Source organism: Chinchilla lanigera, unplaced genomic scaffold, assembly GCF_000276665.1.
Source record: "Chinchilla lanigera isolate Chin_1 unplaced genomic scaffold, ChiLan1.0 scaffold00007, whole genome shotgun sequence".
NCBI classification, from domain to species: domain Eukaryota; kingdom Metazoa; phylum Chordata; class Mammalia; order Rodentia; family Chinchillidae; genus Chinchilla; species Chinchilla lanigera.
The window spans coordinates 12820344-12839421 of NW_004955408.1; the positions used below are offsets into that span (position 1 = coordinate 12820344).

General features: G+C 39.5%; 1 protein-coding gene across 1 annotated transcript in view; it reads right to left on the reverse strand.

Moving 5' to 3' along the window:
• The window catches only part of Ebf1 (early B-cell factor 1), a gene marked incomplete at its 5' end in the record, with an annotated part of 385808 nt that overhangs the window by 84451 nt on the left and 282279 nt on the right, over positions 1-19078 (reverse strand). Inside the window, 1 exon segment of the mRNA XM_013508845.1 lies at positions 18317-18450. Coding sequence (XP_013364299.1) covers positions 18317-18450 — 134 coding nt within the window.

A 19078-nucleotide genomic window follows, 5' to 3' on the forward strand; every position in this document is an offset into this window, starting at 1 on the left:
AAGTTCATTTCGGAACTCTGCTGGCAATCAGATTACACTGGGAAGCAGAATTTATTTTTTATTACTCTTATCTCTGTTTATATAACTAAAATGTTATTAATGGCCATAAAATGGGCATTATCTGGTTCTTTGAAAACTCCAGCCCTGGTATTTGACTGGTTGACCTCTGAGAGGCTGGATTCTCCATGTCCCTTCTCTATGAGGTCAGACATTGCCCACGGACTCCTTTCAAATGCATTTAGTGCAACATTTGTGGTACTAAGGCAGTGTACAGTGGATCCTGTGTACAGTCTATAATGAGTTTACACTAATTTATGCTTCTGCTGTTCTCATGGGGATAACTGAGGAAAGATTTTTATTTTAATGTGCAGAATAGGTCCACTTCGAGTGTTTTACCCAAAGAATCACAGGTGACACACTGCAAAGACAAGTACAGCCCCAGAGTCACATAACCCTGCATAAACTGCCCTAAAGCCAGGTCCTGGGGAAAAGAATGTGATAAAGTCGCTGAAGTCGAAGTCCACACGTGATTTCTATCAAATGTTCCTACTTAAAACAAAGAAAAGGCATCAGGATAAAAATTATCTTAATTTAGGAACCAGAAATACCTTCATCTGTTCCGCAGAACACACAAAGCCTGTGCTTATTTGCTGAAGATGCTTTGGGAAGACCATGATTATGTGGAACCCCTTGAGACCAAGTCAGTTTCCACCTGAGTGAATGTCTTGGATAGCTAAGGGTTTACTCATAAAAGCTCAAAGAATATTGTCTTTAAACCTGTGTCTTTTGCATATTGAAAAATCTTCACAATGTATTGTATGCTTTGTAAAATATGTAAAGTATATATAATTTAACTTAACCTTGGTAAATCAAGATCATCATTTGCAATACCCTGTATTATGTCTTGCTGTAACACAGAAAAAGCACTAAGTGATGACTGAGGTAGGAAGGGTTGTTTTCATGCCCTAAATGCCTCCAAATAGCTATAATTTTAAAATTATTTCTATTTTATTCTGCTTCTTTGTCTTTTTCCTCCTGGTATTTTTTATGCCTTCTAATCTGTATTTGTAATCTGTAAGCACAGAAATCAGGAAATTAAATTGAACATTGTGTAAAGAAGAGAAGAGAAAAGAGGTTCTGCAGGGCAATAAAAGATGATCTCCCAAAATTAAATGCATGTTAACCTCAACTCTTCAGATGGTCTGAGCTCAAGGTTAGTAACTAATCCTTATTCAGGACCTTTGCAGTATCTGCCCAATGCTGCAGATTTAATTTTTACATAAAATACTAATTTGATCAGAACAGTACCTTCTCTCTCTCTCTCTCTCTCTCTCTCTCTCTCTCTCCATTTGTTACTGAGGATTGAACACGGGGGCATTTTACCACTGAACTGTGTACACCTCCAGCTTGACAAGGTCTTGCTAAGTCACCGAGGCTAGCCTTAAACTTGTGATCCTCCTGCCTCAGGCTTCTGAGAAGCTGGGATTACAGGTGTGTACTACACCATCTAGTTCAATGGTGTAACTCTGTGGTAGAGCATGTGCTTAGCATGCAAGAAGTGCTTGGTATAATCCCCAGTACCAAAGGAGAAAGAGGAGGGGAAGGAGCAGAGGAAGAGGAAGTAGAGGAAGGAGGGACAAATCTTCCTTCTCTTATTCATGAAGAAAATCTATTTATATGGCAACTTTTTAAAGCTAGTAGAAATAAAATCAAAAATTTCAAATCCAAAGACTATGTGTTTATTTTTTCCATTCCCTTGCTATCTCTATTTTTCATTTATTTCCTGGTCCTTTGCTATGTTTTTGAAGGTGAAAATTGCCGTGTTGTTGTATGTCAAGTCAGTGCCATGGTTTTATTTTCAAGAATAACTTAGGATGTAGAATAACATTTATTCCCAATGATAATTAGAAGAACTTTCAGCCAGTCAGAAACATTTCCCTTGCCCTCCCTTTTCTTGAGGGAACAAATTTTAAAAGATGGGAAGATGCTAGTAAGTAGACAGATGAAAAATTTTTAAATCAAAGAACTTATTGCTTATGAGTTGCAACACTAAAGGACAAAATTTATGGGCTTTATGAATTGATTAGATATGACCATGATGAAACTACTAATGAGAGAGAAATTATAGCATAAAGCGCTGTGCTCAGGAAATACGTGCAAGTTTCCATTTACAATTTCATTTTCAATTTTAATCAGTCACCCTAACGAAAGCAGATATTCCTTCTTGAAACAGCTACCCTTCACAAATGAGGTTAGCATCTGACTCAACACAAGAGAATGAATTAGTTAATATTTCCCCCACAGTGGATGTCATTCTGGGAGCAGTCGGTAGCATTGACACATGATATTGATGGCTTACAGAGGAAAAACGTTCCCACTATCTTCTGCCATTGGAATGCATAGGCTTCTTTACAAGTAGCTAAAGGATCATATAATTATTACTGGAAGCAGTGTTAATGGTCACATACAACTAATCCCTTCATTATAACAGCTGAGGACAGGAAAGCCCAGAAAGGTCTTGTGGTTTGAAAACATGACCCAACATCTTAGGAGAATGATGAGATTTAGATCTGAGAATCTAGAACCCGAGACCTTCAGACCAGATCCCAGGATCACTGTCACATGGTATAACAAGCCAGTGGAGCTACTGCAGTCACTAAGCAATAGCAGGAACTCAGGTTCTACTAAACCTAACTTTTGTGAACATCCTTTATTGCATCCCACTTTCTCAGTGTCCTCAAAGCCACACATCACCTGTGCAAGTGCATACTTAATCTTTTTTTAAATTGAGTAACATTGTAAAATTGCTACCATAATTAAAACACTAGTATCCCCAAATAAAAAAGATGGTACACAATACTTTTTTTCAGTACTTGGGATTGCACTCAGTAATAAGCTATACTTCCAGCCCTTTGAAATCTTTTATTTTGAGACAAGGTCTCACTAGGTCACTCAGAGTGGGCTTGAAATTGGGATTCTCTTGCCTCAGCCTCCCAGAGTGCTGGGATTACAAGCGTGCTTCTCTCTGACTACCTTATACACAGTAATTTTAAAGTTAACATGATGTTTAAGTCTAGTTGGAAACTCAGTATCTGAAGCAGTTTGTTGAGAAAGGAGGTCAGCTAGTGTTAGCTAGTAAAAACTTATTGGCACATGCTAAGACTTTTTCTCTTAACAGAGAGTTAAAAGAGAAACAAAAAGATAACTTTTTCACTATGTGATTCAATTCTACTTCATGTCTGCATGAAATCCAAAATTGTCCCCTGTGCTCGATGGGGCACATGTTTTACTCTTCAGGAAATACCATTCTAGATGATTCAAGGACAGATTTACTCTTTTGACTTAACTTTCTTAAACAGAAAATAGCCAAACAAATGCTCTAGAAATAATTGAAGACTGTCCAAAACTACTTTCTCCTCCTTGGAAGGCTTTATTTGCTTAACTTTTGTGATGCTAATTATAAGGCTTACAAAGGTAATATCTTTTATAATTCACCTCTGTGGGATTCGAATTAGAGGTAAGTCCAGAGAAAGGCCAGTTATCTAATATTATTTGAAACACTTGAAAATAAAAATTTATGCCTGTAAATAAGTTTTTTTCCCCATGGTCTTCTTTTACATGTTGGTTCATGATTATGTTGATTTTCCACATTTGTTTCATTTTTCTGCCAGCTCGCTAATTGTAGAAATTTCAGTTTTGTCCTTTTATCCTTTTTTGTGTATACTTCCTGACTTTGCTCAGCACCTCAGCTCTACTGAGTTCCAGATTTACACCTTTTGACGTGATCCCTTTGTCGAAGCACCACGTTTTCTCTCAGAGCACCCAGACTCTCCCCAGATATCTTCCTGGCCCCTCAATCTCAGTGTGGCCAGCTCCCTCAGGTACTACTTTATTGCTATTACTACCTTTATACTCCTTACCCTTGTGTTCCCTCTCTCCATTAAGGGAATGCTAGGCTTCAAAATAGAACACTTGGGGTTATTTTTTTTCTCTCCAATTTTTAAGCTCTGTTGGTTATGTCCCCACTAGACTCCTTAGTTCTCCTTTGCATCTCCACTTCCTGTGGTGTAGGCCACCACCCTTCGTTAGATTATCAAACTACTATGATGGCTTCCAAATTGTCTCTCTACCTCTACTTTTCCTGCCAAACATTATCTTCCTCAAATACAGTCTCATCATCTTGTGCCATGACTCAAGCCTTCTACTACCCTGTTTGCCTACCACATACCGTCCAAGCTCCTTGGCCTGCCTGATATCAGGGTGCTCCAAAGTCTGACAGCCATTCTCCCTTTCTAGTCCTGTTCTAATGTACATCTTTCTATGGTCTCCAGTCCATAAAGACACCCTACCCTTGCCTGACATCTTTTGCTCTGTGCCTATCACTCTTCTCCCAAACACTCCACTATTTAACTTATTCCTTAAACACTTGACCAGCATTCTACTCCAGTAGGTTTTATTTTGTTTTTTTGTTTTTGTTTTTGTTTTTGTTTTTTTTGGTTTGGTTTTTCTCCGGTACCAGGGACCGAACTCACGACCTTGCACTTGCCAGGCAGGCGCTTTGCCGCTGAGCTAAATCCCCAGCCCCTCCAGTAGGTTTTACAAGATCCTGCAAACCCAAATTGCTTATATCTTTATAGAAATACATACAATTATAGCATTCATACTATAACTTGAACAGTCTGCTTTGTTCCATAAAGTATTTCCTACTTATCTGTCTCCCACTAGATAGTCCTTGAGCTGGGTGTGGTGGCGCACGCCTGTAATCCCAGCACTCAGGATGCTGATGCAGGAGAGTCATTGTGAGTTTGAGACCAGCCTGGGCTCGAAAGTGAGCTCAAGGCCAGCCTGAACTGCATAGAGAGACCTTATCTCAAAAAGCCAAAAAAAAAGATAGTCCTTGAATTAATGCCTTACACATGTTTTCAAAGGACGTCTGGAATAAATATGTATTTGCAAATTAAGGCACAATTCTTAGGCATAGTAGTACTTATTCACAAGTCTACTCACCTTAATCTGGTAATATTTAACTGTCATTCCCTAAATTGTTCTTAATTATCCACTGGTTCGGTTTTTGGGTCTCGAGATGAGTTTGAGACTATGGCTTTTATGCCATCCAAATGGTAAGAAAAAAGGACGTGTCTCAAGACCTACGATTCCAGTAAAAAGTGATAAATATTTTTAAAATGTTATGGTAGCAACACTAAAAATATGAACCACAGAAGAGCTACACTAAATGTTTAGTGCATTGATTCCTAAACTGGCAACTTTAGATGTGATTCTTTTTATATCTCCTTTATATGAATGCATGCATGCATGTACATGTATAAATTCCTTATATTTACATAGGAAGTAATCATATAAATATTATAGAGTAAATAAAGGCATACATATGCAGAAATTACTTCTACTGCAAGAAAAAATACTGAATATTTTAAAAATAAAAGTAGAATAATATCAATTCAGAGTAATATGTATTCCATGCAATTATGGAAGACTTAGGTATATAACAGCATGGAAGGAAGCATGTCAAGGACATACTGTCTGTGACAATTCTACCCACTCTGAGCTACCCATACGAATGTCTCCTCTTTTCCAGACTCAGAATCCAGGACCAAAAAGCCCATGGGCTAGCCAGGTGAGGGACACTCACTGTGGCCTCTGGGTGCAAAGAGGGGCCACTGTGAAGGCGCAAAAAGGCCTGGACACGGAGGTGGTCAAACGGGCCGTTTCTGATGGGAGAGCTGGAGTCAGGAGAAAGATGCTTGCAGACAGTTCTGCTGTGTACAAGGCAGCAGAACTCCAAGGAGGCTACCTGCAAAGTCTGGGACCCAGAAAAGGGTAACAGCGGAGGACAACTCTCCAAACTGGCCTTATAAAGCCTCTTATAAACTCAAAGGTATGGCCTGTGTGGTAGGCAAATGAGAATACCTAGTATTTGAAAACATGAATGAACATGTTGTAGAATTACAGGGGAAAAGGGCAAGTCTTGGAATTGCTTTCTTCTCTGACAGGCAATTGCTTTTATTGTCTGTATCACTCTACGTCTCCCTAAACTGATGATGGGGATGACCTCCGTGGTAACTTCAGCAATAATGACCTTCACTGTGCTCTCATGATGTCAAGCACTACATTAAACTCTGTGTCAGTGACGTACATCCCGTAGGATTATGGGCAGGTATGGATATTACCCGGTCCATAAATGAGGAAAGTGAGTTTCAGGAAAGTTAGGAAACGTAATCAAGAAACTAATTAGAAGCAGCAAGTTGGCCTGCCTAATGACCACTATTATATAACCACAACTGTCTCTCTTTGCACTGTTTATTGTTTTTCCAAAATCCCTGGCATGTGGATTTGCACCCTCCTTCTGTCTCTAGCAAAAATATACCCTCAGTGTCTCCTGTACCCCCAATGTCCTGGGACAATTCTAAGGACCCACAAAAACTTTTCTCATTGGTAAAGGTAAAACAAGAATGATTCCCCAGCAAAACAAGAAAACAATTCCAGGACAAGCTTTTATGCGTGTATCCTAACTAATGGGACTATATGAAGTAAACACAGTGGGAGGTTCCAAGCCACAAAGCCAAAAAATAACTGGGATTATTAGAAAACACATCAGTGATTTCTCATTACCAGTCTTAGAATTTAATATCTTCACCTTAATGACTTTTAACACTAAAAAGTTAAAAGAAAAAAAAAAGTCCCAAGCAAGCGAAGATTCAAAGAAGCAAGGTAAAAAGAAGGAAAAGTTTGTTCACTGGAACAATCATTAACACTATGGCTAAAGAAGACCTAACGTGGGCCTTAGTTCAGTGGTATACAAGGCCTAGGCTCTAAGTCACACTAGCCCATCAGGCCATCCTCATTCTGCATGCCTCAGTTTACTAATCAAATCATGCACTGTACTAGCTCTGATCTCCTCTGTGGAGAAACCGATAATGACATTAAATATGTTTTGTGTTTGTGTAGTGCTTCCCTAGGGACCCTGAAGTGCTTTCCAGATTAATTTTTTAATTTATGTATTAATAATTTTCACAGCATTCTCCCTCTTCCTCAATTATGGTGATAATATCCATCTCTTTTGAGATAGGCAGGGGGTACTGAGTGATGGACATGAAGCAGACACTTAAATAAGAAAACTGTAACATAAAAGCATAATTAAAGCTTTGAAACCAAATTAATCTAGGGATTTTAAAGAGGTACCACAGTATTAGTGACCAAAGAAGCAAGACAATTTCTCTCTCCCTCTGAAACATTCATCTCTTGATAGTTAGACACAACAGTTTAAAGATATTATTTTCAGGAGCTGCTACAGTAAGCAGAATATTCTTGAAGCCTGTACTGGCTGAACCTCTGTCCTCTATTCCCCTGAAGAGGATACAAGATAAATCAGAAAGTGCCTCCTGAGTTCCTCAGTGTATTTTGGCTTGTTCCCTAATCAGAGGTCTCTGAGTTTCATAAGACAGATTCTTTCAACCCTAGAATTGCCTGTCTCAAAGGCAGTATATGATTTCTCAGAGAACGTGAGAGAAAGCTCGTGGAGGCATTTAGTGTTTCACAAACATTCTGGTTTCCTTTTGTCCTTTCAAGAAAATAACTTTAAACCAATGTTTAGCGAAATATGTTGGGTCACAGGAATTCCCAAAGATAAACTTTATATATGAATGTCAGAGGAGACTTTGGAAACTAGTCTCATGAACTGAATTAAATAGGGGATTTAAACTCTAGCTTTTGAGTAGTCAGCAGTGTCTCTGAACACTGTCTGAAATTTTTCTCAATATAGATGGACACAGACATGGAAAGATAGTCGAGACATGTGGATATACGTTTCCCATTTATTGTCTACGTGCCACAAATAGAATGTAAGCCACAGCAGGCCATACCCTTGGCCTTTCTTGATTTCCTGTGTCCCTAGTATTTCACAGGACCTCGGAACTAATGAGCCCTCAATCAGTACTTGTTGAACATTGAACAAATACATACTGTGCCCCCATTAGCCATGAGAGAGAAAGATCCAATAAACTCCCTTATGAATCTACAAAAAGGAATTTATCGGGGCTCAAGGTGTAACTCAATGGTAGAGTTCTTGCCTACCATACTTGAGATCTTGAGTTTGATCCCTAGCACCACAAAATTAAATAACACCATTCCATTCAGAATTCACTACACATGTACAGATAGTTAGATGATACAGATGATATATAGATATATATAGATATAGATATAGACATAGATATAGATAGATATAGATATAGATATAGATATAGATATAGATATAGATATAGATATAGATGGACCTTTTATTTGGTTGTCACAAATTTCCTGGCATCCTTCTCAAATATTTGAAATAAATATATTGCCCAGTTCTTTTGACCAAGAAGCTATCCAAGATCCTCAGTCAGTGCGGTTAATTGTATAAAAGAAAACAGCAATGAGCATATTTTTCAAAATAACAGAACAGGGAGAAAAAAGACTAAAGTAAATACATTGTGATTCAACTACCTTTGGTTTTTGTGGGTTTATTTATTTATTTTATAATTTGCTTTTTAAATAAACTTTCTCCAGGTCTTTTCCCAGGAAATAGATCTTACTCCAGTTGGGCTCCATTAAAAACCAGACCTCATCCTGGTCATCTGGGAGCTGAAGAAGTGCTGGTGAGTTTCTGAGCCCTGGGAGAAGAGAGTCAGATGGCAGCACTGCCCGTGCCTGTGGTCTGAAGCTGCACAGGAAGCTCTTTCTCAAGGCTTGTCCTTCCACATTCAATCAAGAAGGAGTATTATTCCCTACTGAAGCCTGGATCAGGGTCCTGTGTTCCTGTCTATTTGTTTGGAAACTGAAATACAAAAAAGGGGGAAGCCAGATGCATTTATGGAAGGGTCTGAATACCTGTTATCACAGCTGGTGGTTTACAGGGAATCTCTGCCCGTGGAATTAGGAAGGAAAAGTACAAAGGTCAAAGACTGATAAGTGCAGTAAGCAGGGAATGAATTTGCCTTTAACTAAAAGAACTGTAGGGTCCTTCAAAGGGCTTTTAAAATTGATATCAAAGCATTAAGATACAGAAACTCATTCTGATATCTGCATCTATGTTCAGTGACTTCTCATGTACCATGTCCTCCATAAGTGCTCGTTTAGCATGTCCCTTCAGGTAGCGAGAGAGATATTAAGAAGGAAGCTATACAGAAAATTGAAGTCAAATCTTTTAATAGTGTGGGCCTCCGACTGCTTTGAAGTGTTTCAAGAATGTGTTACACACTTCCTATTGTTTCAAACATAATTTATGGACTATAATTGCCAGCTCTTTCTTGATCGTTCAGAGCCACCATCATTCTGAATAGTCGTCACTGTGCTGCACAGTAATACACTTCTGTGTCTGCTTTTTATGTATTGCACTTGTGCCCCTAGACATGAGGCCATCAGCCGTCACTTCTGCTGTCTGCTGTTAGCCTGTTTCTAACTACCTGTCTCCACCTAGGACCTGCCTCTAGTTTGCTCCTTCTGATGGTCTGTGACCCAGGAAAACAGATAACCTCCTTTGTTAAAAATTACTGTCGTGATTATCCTAAAGTCTTTTTACTTTGTTGTTAGATTTAGTTTCACACTGAATTTTGCAGTGTTGTGGTTGTTATAACACTCTAAATAAATGAGTTTTAGATGGTTAGAAGGTGGCTGTAGACAGACTTGGGTTTAAAGCCAATCGCTGGAACTAGCTGTGCCACCTATGGAAAGTCATCTGATCTCTCTGATCTTCAGTTTCATTACGATGGAGTGGGGTTGGGAATGGAAGGGAGACTACCTATTTACTAGTGTCGTTATAAGGATTAATTGACATAGTACCTACAGGGAGTGTTATTTATGGCTTGTATCTAGATGGGGCTTTTTGGAGGTGGCTGGATCTAGGGTGTGTGAATCTGGATTAAGGGTATGTGATAACTAAATTAGTTCACTGGTTTACATAGTTCTGGGTATGAATAATGAGAAGGATCACCCTGGGTATGGGTGGCACCAATCAACAGGCTTTGTAGCCTGAATTAAATAAAAGGGAAAGGGAAACGCCATTCTCCTGCTTCCCTGCCTCCTGGCTGACGTACTATGGACTGTCTGTCCTCTGCTATGCCCCTCTGCCATGCTGCCCTGCCTCGGAGCCAGCCAGCTATGGACTGAAACCGCTGCAAACTATGAGGTAAAAATAAACCTTTTATCCTGTATCTTGTAGGTGTCTGGCCTCATGTCTCAATGCTGAGAAAAGTAACTACAACAATGAGTTTAGGGAGCATCCTCAGCTACATCAACCCCTCAAAATGTGCTAGTTTTATCACTACTTAATCCTTATCATTTCCAATAGACTTACGCTGAGATATTTGAGTGTACTTGCACAATAAATATAAACTACCTAACCCACACATACATAACCAAAACCAAGCTATATTTATTCAAGTGGCACTTTTTTAAAAAGAAATTTTGAAGTATTATCAAATGTCATAGTGGCTAATAACAAGCACTTGGATGAATGAAGGAATGAATGAATGAATGAATGAAAAGGGAGGTAGTATCATTTAACAAACTTATTGCCTCCAAGAGAAAAGCCTTGTACTATACACAAGAAAAATTAAGCTGAATTTAACATAGATCCTGCCTTCGAGAGAGAATAGCCCCTTAAATCACAGTGTTTAAAGATAAAACAGTATAAGGAATATAATATGGTAGAGATAAGACAGTGGAGGGACTTAGATACAAGAGAAAATACACTATACCTGCAGATCTCACAGGAAAAGGTGATATTTTATAGGATCCTAAAGAGCAAAGCGATATGGGAAGAGACAGGATGGAAAAACATTTGGCGAGGGTGGGGAGGGGGGGAGGGACATGAACCAGACAAGAGCACAGGGACAGCAAATCCTACAGACCCAGGACCAGCTGAATCTGAGATGAATAGACTCCAGGTAGAGGTGTACAGTGAGTGAGGAGGCTAAACAGAAAGGTCAAAGCCTTCAAGTGGTATAATTTAATCCCAGCCTAGAAAAATAGGAAAGAGGAAACCAGTAAAGGTTATAGTGGAAGTCTTCAGTTCAGAGCAGCAGGGGCCATTCTGGCAGTCAGCACTGGACACCCATAGGAAAGGAATACAAAACTATGTAGATATCCATTTTCATCATAAAAGTTACATGATTGCAGCCAGGCGTGAATTCTGTCTTTGCTTCAAATTAAAGTTAGAAATGCATCACACTTCTGGGGCTGCTATTTTCAAGTTATGGGCACATACATGCACCTCCTAAGCATGCTATAAACAACTAGCTGAAATGTCATCTTAACCTCTTTCTGAGTATCCCATAATCATCAACATAAGGATAGATCTGAAATGCCTTGGACATTAAAAATAAAAATATAGATGAAATCATTTCCAGGAATACAGTGAGCATGACAATAACTATGTAACTATATTAAAGTGGCCATTAGACCATTTTTGCCTGTTTTTTTAAAACATACTAGTTCATGTAGAAAAAGATTCCCCATAAAATTACTAAAGCTTGAAAGTTGCTCTTTTCAAAGCATATTCAGAGTTTAATGTAACTAATTCAGATAAATAAAACTTTTAATTTTGTATGAAGTATGTTCCATATCATAAGTGGCCAATAAGTATATGTTAACTACAGACTGTGAAGTATCTATTTAGGAAAAATTAGGCAGATACCAATTATTTCAAATCAAATCACTTAATCAACTTTGAATTCAATTTGAACATGTAAGCCTCAGTACATGTAATAAATGAGTATAACTATTTTCATTTATCATATTTTTTATTGCAAAGTTTGGAACAGGTGATATTTGAGATACTGTCTTTCTCCTTCTTAATTTTCTTTTTGATTTTAGTGGAACTGTATCTCATGTATAATGTGGCACAGAGATAAGCCACTAGAATGCTGGTGCACTCATGTTTACAATTTGGACAAGTTTGGTAAACTTATAAAAGTACGTTAAAAGATTAAGGGAACTTCTGAGAAAAGCTGGGACAAGTGAAATGGGGGGACTCTGGGCCTCAGGAGAACCGAGTTCTGACCCAGCACCAAGCAGCTTATGTGCTCCTAAAGGAAGTCACGGTGCCACTCCAGAGCCTGTTCTTACTCTCAAAAGAAAAGAGTTGTACTGGGAGACGGAGAAGCATGACTCAATGCCCTAAAAGACTCAGTGTCATGTGGTTCGGTCAGTCAACGCTGGGCAGAGAGGCCGGGAAACATCCCCAGGGGCTGCATGTGTACGTTTTGGTCTTTACTCTTAATCATCGTAAAAAGTCACCTTTGCTTACAACTGCACCTCTGAGCATCTATGTAAATGAGCATGGAAAGTCGAGATAGATAGGAAGAAAGAATCAAGACATTCAATCTCTGTTTTCCAGTTTGGGGATCCGAGTGGCAAAACTGCTTCCCAGCCCCTTGAACTACAATTTACCCAACCACATGCCCCACCCCACCCCCCAGCTCTCTCTAGCAGTTTCTTTGGACTTCATTCCCTCTCTCTGGGACTGCAGCTGAAAAACATTCATCTGCATGAAGAAGACAACACGCGGGCCCCCAGTGAAGCTAATTGGTTTATACAGCAGTGAAACTTTGGCTTCTCCGGTCTGACCTGAGTGGTACCGCCAATCTTTATATATAGCTGTCCTACAAAATCACATGGCATCTACGCCAAGTGTGCACTGACTAAAACCAGATGCAAAATATGAGAAAGATTTGGTTCAAAGCCGTACAGCATTGCAGAATAATGGCTCTACACATTCCTGGCCTAATCTGAATAATATTTTGCAAATATTTCAGGCCAGTTTCTCACATCTATTCCAGCCCCAATCACTTCATGATTGAATTTCATGAGTTGGCTTTATTAACGTAAAATCAAAAATGCACTTCAGCCAGCATCAATATATCTTCCTGTAAGGTGATCCTGGAAAACAAGGGTTCTATGGTTACAAAAGTTTGGGACATACTGAATACTGACTCAGAGTGAATTTGTTTGACTCAACATTTCCCAAATTTACTGGGAAAAAGCTCCCTCCCTCAACTCCCCAGGGACATCTATTAATAGCTCTAAGAACCAGTATTCCACAGAACTACCAGCAAGATGAATTAGGGCAATATTGTAATGTAATTCTCAGGTTTATATCAGATATTAGAACCTGAAGCAGAGAGAGTAAAACTGTTGACTGAAAATATATCAGTAAGGAAATCTGGTGGCTAATAAAGCCATTTTGATGAAGCTCAGAGAATTCTTTTGCAAATAAACGCCATATTTGTATACTGCAAGTAGGCAAAGAACAGAACAGCTGTGGAAGAAAACAGCTTCCCACCAACCATCACTGTCTCTTTTTTCCTTTTGGGGGATTCTTGGGGGAGTAAGTTCTAAATAAAAGGAAATACAGCACTGATGTCAAAGAGGTCTAAAGTATTCCCCTTTTTTATGTGGGGAAAATAAAGGCCAGTGACCAATGTGGCTTAAGTCTAGACCATCTGCAATGATCCTCCAGGTCTCCCAAATGTCTCCCGCCCACTGCAACCCTATGCAATGAAAACCTTTGTTTAGGGTATTGTCTTCTGCTCCCCAACAATCCCAATGTAGTACTACTTTTACCATCAGATTGAATGCCTTAAGCTGTGTGCATTTTCTCAGATATTCCTGTGATTAAATAAAAGGATCATGAGAGCATAAAATACCTAGCACAGAGAGCCATGCAAACATAACTGGAACTTGATTGGTGTTTTGAATAATCTTTGTCTGACTGCTCCATTCTTTCTCCCATCTAGAACCCTGCCTTGGATTTTAAACCACACACAAATTTAATAGTAGATTATATAAATATATTATGCAACTCTCTAATTTGCTTGGTGGGAGCAAGTTGTCTTTCCAAATAAAACACCAGATCCCACAAAGCCCAGCTTTAATGACCCATGGTACCTATCCCAGTGTTAGACAACCAGAAAGCAAGCCAACCAGTACTCACTGTTTAGAAATTAAAGGAATTCAGAAAGAGATATTAAAATAATGATGAGCTCTACAAAACAGTAGCAGGAGCCCCGCCCTGCTCCAACTCCCATGTGGGTAGAAAAACAAAACAACCAAGTGCATTTCTGGTTAAGAAAAAATTCAGCCCACATAAACCTTAACACACATCACCCTCATTGGTTTTCCTAGGCTTTTATATAAAGCACAACAAAGATGTTTCTTTTAAGAATTTGGAGTAAAGCAGGGAAAGGTACTCAAGAATATCAGGAATGTAATTTACCTTTTAAAAGGAAGGAGAGGTAAAAGGGACAAGAAACCATACAACCAAGGTGGCAAATCCAGTTCACAAGAAAGCCCTGTGAACTTTGGAGCTCACAGAAGGCAGCCCTGCGTTAGGAGCAAAGGACGCCACCTTTCTTTTCCTCACCCCTTAGGGAGCAATCAGTGAGCTAAACCGACTTACTCATTTACGAAAGATTGGGTTGATAGAGGAAGAGCACAGATGAGGGTAAATTAAGCCAATCCTATTTTCTCTCGCTCTTTTTAAAATTCTTCAGCTAAAAACAGACTTCAAATAATAGCATCAGCTGCTGACTTAAAATGTTATCTGCTTGTCCTGGCCCGACAGCCCACTTCCAGGATGCTTTGGGCTATAAGGAGGAAATGGAGATCAATGTAGAAATTACATGTTTTGAATTTTAGAGATGCCCAGAACCTTAAGATCACGCAGTTTAGTGGCAAAGACTGTGGCTAGGTAGGGGTCCAATTCTATAGATGCCCAAAATGATTAACTGTCTTGTCCCAGCCTAAGGCTTGTATCCTTTACTTTTAAGGATAAATTCCTCCTAGAAACCAGTGGTTCTAACCAAAACTACACACAACTAGAAAATGAAGGGCCTTCCTCTTACCTCTCTGATCCTGTATGTGCTTCTCTTGTTTTATTTTGGGAGGTGACAGTGCCTGTTAAGACACCCCAGCATGAGGCAGTAGCAAAGGTAGGCATAACACCCTGGTCTGATAAGGTAACACTCAAGGGTAAAAACTGGCAAATGCTTAAATCATGACCGATTAAGAAGTTGAGCCCTGGAGCCATGGTTCAAATCCTCTCTCTTCCACTTGACAACATATTAACTGAACAGCTGCAAGTTCATCATCAACAGAATGAGAATAACATCACATACAGCTACTGACCGCCACACCAGACACTTGACATACTGCCCAGCGGGAGCTAAGTGGTCAATGAATGTTACCTAATAATAATCATACCATACATTTTCCTAGAATTTTCCCATAGCTATCATCTCTTAAGTATTCACAGTATCAGTTTCTGAGCCTATCTAACACATGTCTTGAGAAATGAATTTCAACTTAATTTTTTTCTCCTATAAAAACAAAAATTCGTCACTGAATTTTATTTGATTAAAAGCAACAACCAGCATTACTGCTACTGTTGCCACCACTGCTTCCTATTAGTTTTCACTTTTCTCTTTTTCTTCTCTCATTCTTCCTTCTCTTTTTAAAACTGATTTGCTCCCTTAAAAGGCGGAACTTTTACTCTTTTAAAATACACACTATTATCCAAATCCAGTCTCTAATATTACCTGGCTGCATGGCCTTATTCTTAACCTTTCTGAGGCTCGGTTATTCAAATGTAAACTGAAAATAACAAGAGCACCTAACACAGGACTATTAAGCGGATTAAATAAAGTAATACATATAAAGTTCCCACATCTGATTACCCTTAGTGTGAGCCATTTCTCCATTTTTCACCATTATACAATGGATTTTAGGCAGTACCAAATTCCTTCCACACAAAAAAGTAAAGAAAAGTGTATCTGCTAATTATTTTGTATGAAATAGTTTAGAGTATCACACAAAAAGGTACATGTCTGCAAAGTATAATATTCTAACTATCAGAATATGTGGGATGTTATCCCATATTGAAGTCCTCATCCAGATACCCAACTGCTAATGCTGTATGAGTTTGGTTAATTTAAAAGAATAGCTTCCCAGGTATTTAAGGGAACTACTACATAGTCGGTTTCCTCCAGAACAGGTTCACAGTGGATTTAGGACACAGCCACTACTGAGGGAAGGAGGGGATGGACACTCCCACAGTGGTTTAGGAGGAGGAAGAAACACGTATGCCCCACACCTCCTGGGGTTCCACCATGGCTTTTGGGCACAATGAAGAGGGACTTTGGGCCCACGCAGCCAGAAGCTGCACAGGTAGAGAGCAAGCACAACAATACTATTGCTCTGGTGGGTTTTCCTTCCCACAATTTCTATCAGCTTTGCTGATAGATGGAACTATATGGAAACAGAACTTTAAAGCAATTTGAATAAATCTAAGTTAGATGCTCATGTCTCTTAGCTGAATAAAGGGCAACACATCTGGGAAATGAAATGGCAACCTTGTCAAGGCTAGTGGTGAGACACAGAAGCAAGTCGGTGATTTCCTGATGTGCCCCTTTACAACAGTCAGTGGAGTCCACTTCGGCCAAGACGGGAATGGCTTCTATAGGAAGCTCAGAAGAACCCATCCCCTCCTCTGGTCAGTAAGACTCATTGCCCTTTCTGATCCTACTGCAGACACACTCTGATGACAAAAGGACAGGAGCACATATTAGATTTATTTATTAGTTCCTCCTCCCACCTTCTATGAAAAGCAGCAGAAAGGGCAATAGAAAGGGATAACGCTACAGCTCACAAGACCTGGCAGAAGTGGTCCACGTAAGGACTTCCGTCTGCAGCAGGAGAAAGTCACCAGGCTGGCAGCACAATGGGCCATGCGTGTGCCAGCTCTCATTCACACCCCAACGGTTCCAGTGAGTAATTGAGGGCATTGGGCAGAAGGAGCTTGGGCCACCTTTCTGGCCTGGAGTATTCCAACTTGAATAACAATTAGATGCATGGACTGAGAAGCCCATTTCTGATTCAGCTCCATGAGAGCTTTGATTCTCTAGCCAAGTGCATACCTCTTGTTGGCTGAGTGGGAAATATAAAGGTAGCAGCAGCGTGGGCTGGCAAGGGTTTGAATGAGTGGGTTCCTGGCAGTGAACAGTGTACACGGACAGCTTAGAAAGAAGCACAGTCTCTGCTGTGGATGTTTAGTTGGAGATACGTGCCCAACTATCACAGTCTAAACTCTCTACTCAATTATATAGTCCCCCTAAAGAGAAAACACAGACATCTAGATGGGTTAGACTGTGGTGTCAGAAAAGGACAACTAGAGGTAGAAATAGAAGATCCAGGTTTTGGCTTCTGTTTTGCTTCTGATTGCTTTGTGTGGCCATATACATATCACTTGTGCTCCATGGACTCTGAGTGGCTGCTCTCTGGTTATGTAACTATTTATCTCTGAGTCCCAGAACACATATCAGAAAAAGGTGCATCTCAGAGAATTTCCTTAGTAGTATAGAGAGAAGAGTGAGATAATACAGAGAGAGAACTCAGCACACTGCCTAGAGAATTGTAAGTCTCAATAAAGTGTAGCAGTTAACATGACTACTCAAAAAGCAAGTGGGGTGGATGGACTGCTACAGTCTCTTGTATCCTTTAACACTGTTTCTAGTCTACACTTTGGTGAAAAGGAACTCTGAGCATCCTGGCTAAGAAATCTAGACTAGACAGCAAAGCCATTTGTTATGACATCTATAGAATGTTGATGTTTATGTTTTTTGGTTTTAAGTGAATCCTGATTATTGCCGGAAAAGTCAAATTGCACTTAAAGTAATGATGACAGTGTTGGGCACAAAGAACATACAGTCATGGCCATGGGGTTGCAGTCACATCCTGAGGTACTCAAGAGCTATAAATTCCTTAAGTGAAAAAGTCCTAGTGAATTACAGTATTCATTTTCTGAAGAAAAGTCACTGAGTATATGAAGAATCTCCCACAGTAGGATCACTACTGTCATCTCAGTGATGCTCTTTGAAAACTGGCTGCAGTCGACTCTGCCTACAGAGCATCCAAGATGACCACCTTGCTAAAGTTCGTACAGCTTTTCCTCTACATTTTGTAACTTTGCATCTCCTTTCCCATTCCCAGTACACTAGAAGCCCTCCATATTAGGTCAGACCCAAGGAAAAATTACAAAATAGAAGCTTCCTCCATACTCCTGGACCAGAGGGTGGAAGTCATTCCAATGGAAATTACTGACTCCTCGTAAACGCAATTCACCCTTCCTAGTTTCTCAAACTTCTACGGACTAGAGCCAGCCCATTCAGGGTGGCACCACTAAATCCTACACATTCTATTAGAAATTCAAGCATAGTATCTTCAACTAGACCAAGCTATTAGATATTAATGTTCAGACAACACCTACCTCACTCCAGACCAGCATGGTACCGAATATGACCTGTAACCCATCAAAGAAATTGTCCCCTATGATGATCACAGTCGCACCTCCCGTCGTCCATCCTTCACTCGGGCTGATGGCTTTGATACAGGGAGTAGCTGCTTTTCAACACACATGAAAAAGAGAAGGAGTCGGCTGTTAGAACCAAACTTTAATGATGGGAGACTTGAGAAAAAGAAAAAAAAAAATCTTTTATCTTCTCACAAATAGAAAGTCCCTCAAGATCTCAACATTTCCTAGCTGCAATAGGACCCGAAACCGAAGGGTGCAACTTCAGTTCTTAAAAGCACTCTTTTCATTGTTTCTATTAAAAAACATACATCTTACCCAGATCTTTAGCAAACTTAAAATCTCATGAAATATAAAACAGAAGTAAAATTGAACTTGTGAAATACTAGAGATTCTTTAAAATTGGATGACTTTTTTGGAATGTACTGGAAACCTTACAAAACAGTTTCATAATTAAACGTATCTCCTGAAAAGAAAATGTACACATTTTTTAGATAAACATTTCTGTCCAATGAGAAGTTAAGAAAGCAAGCAGGCTGGAGAAGGAATAACGCTTGCTCCGTGCTTTCCATCTGCAACACTAACATAGCAACATTCCTCGTTAAAAATCATTGCAATTTTTCTCAAATAAATGTCATGGATCCCATTTTATAGATTTAAAGAGCACAGGCCACTTAGGGTGAGTTATGTAACCAAACAACTGAGGAAGGGCTCCCTATG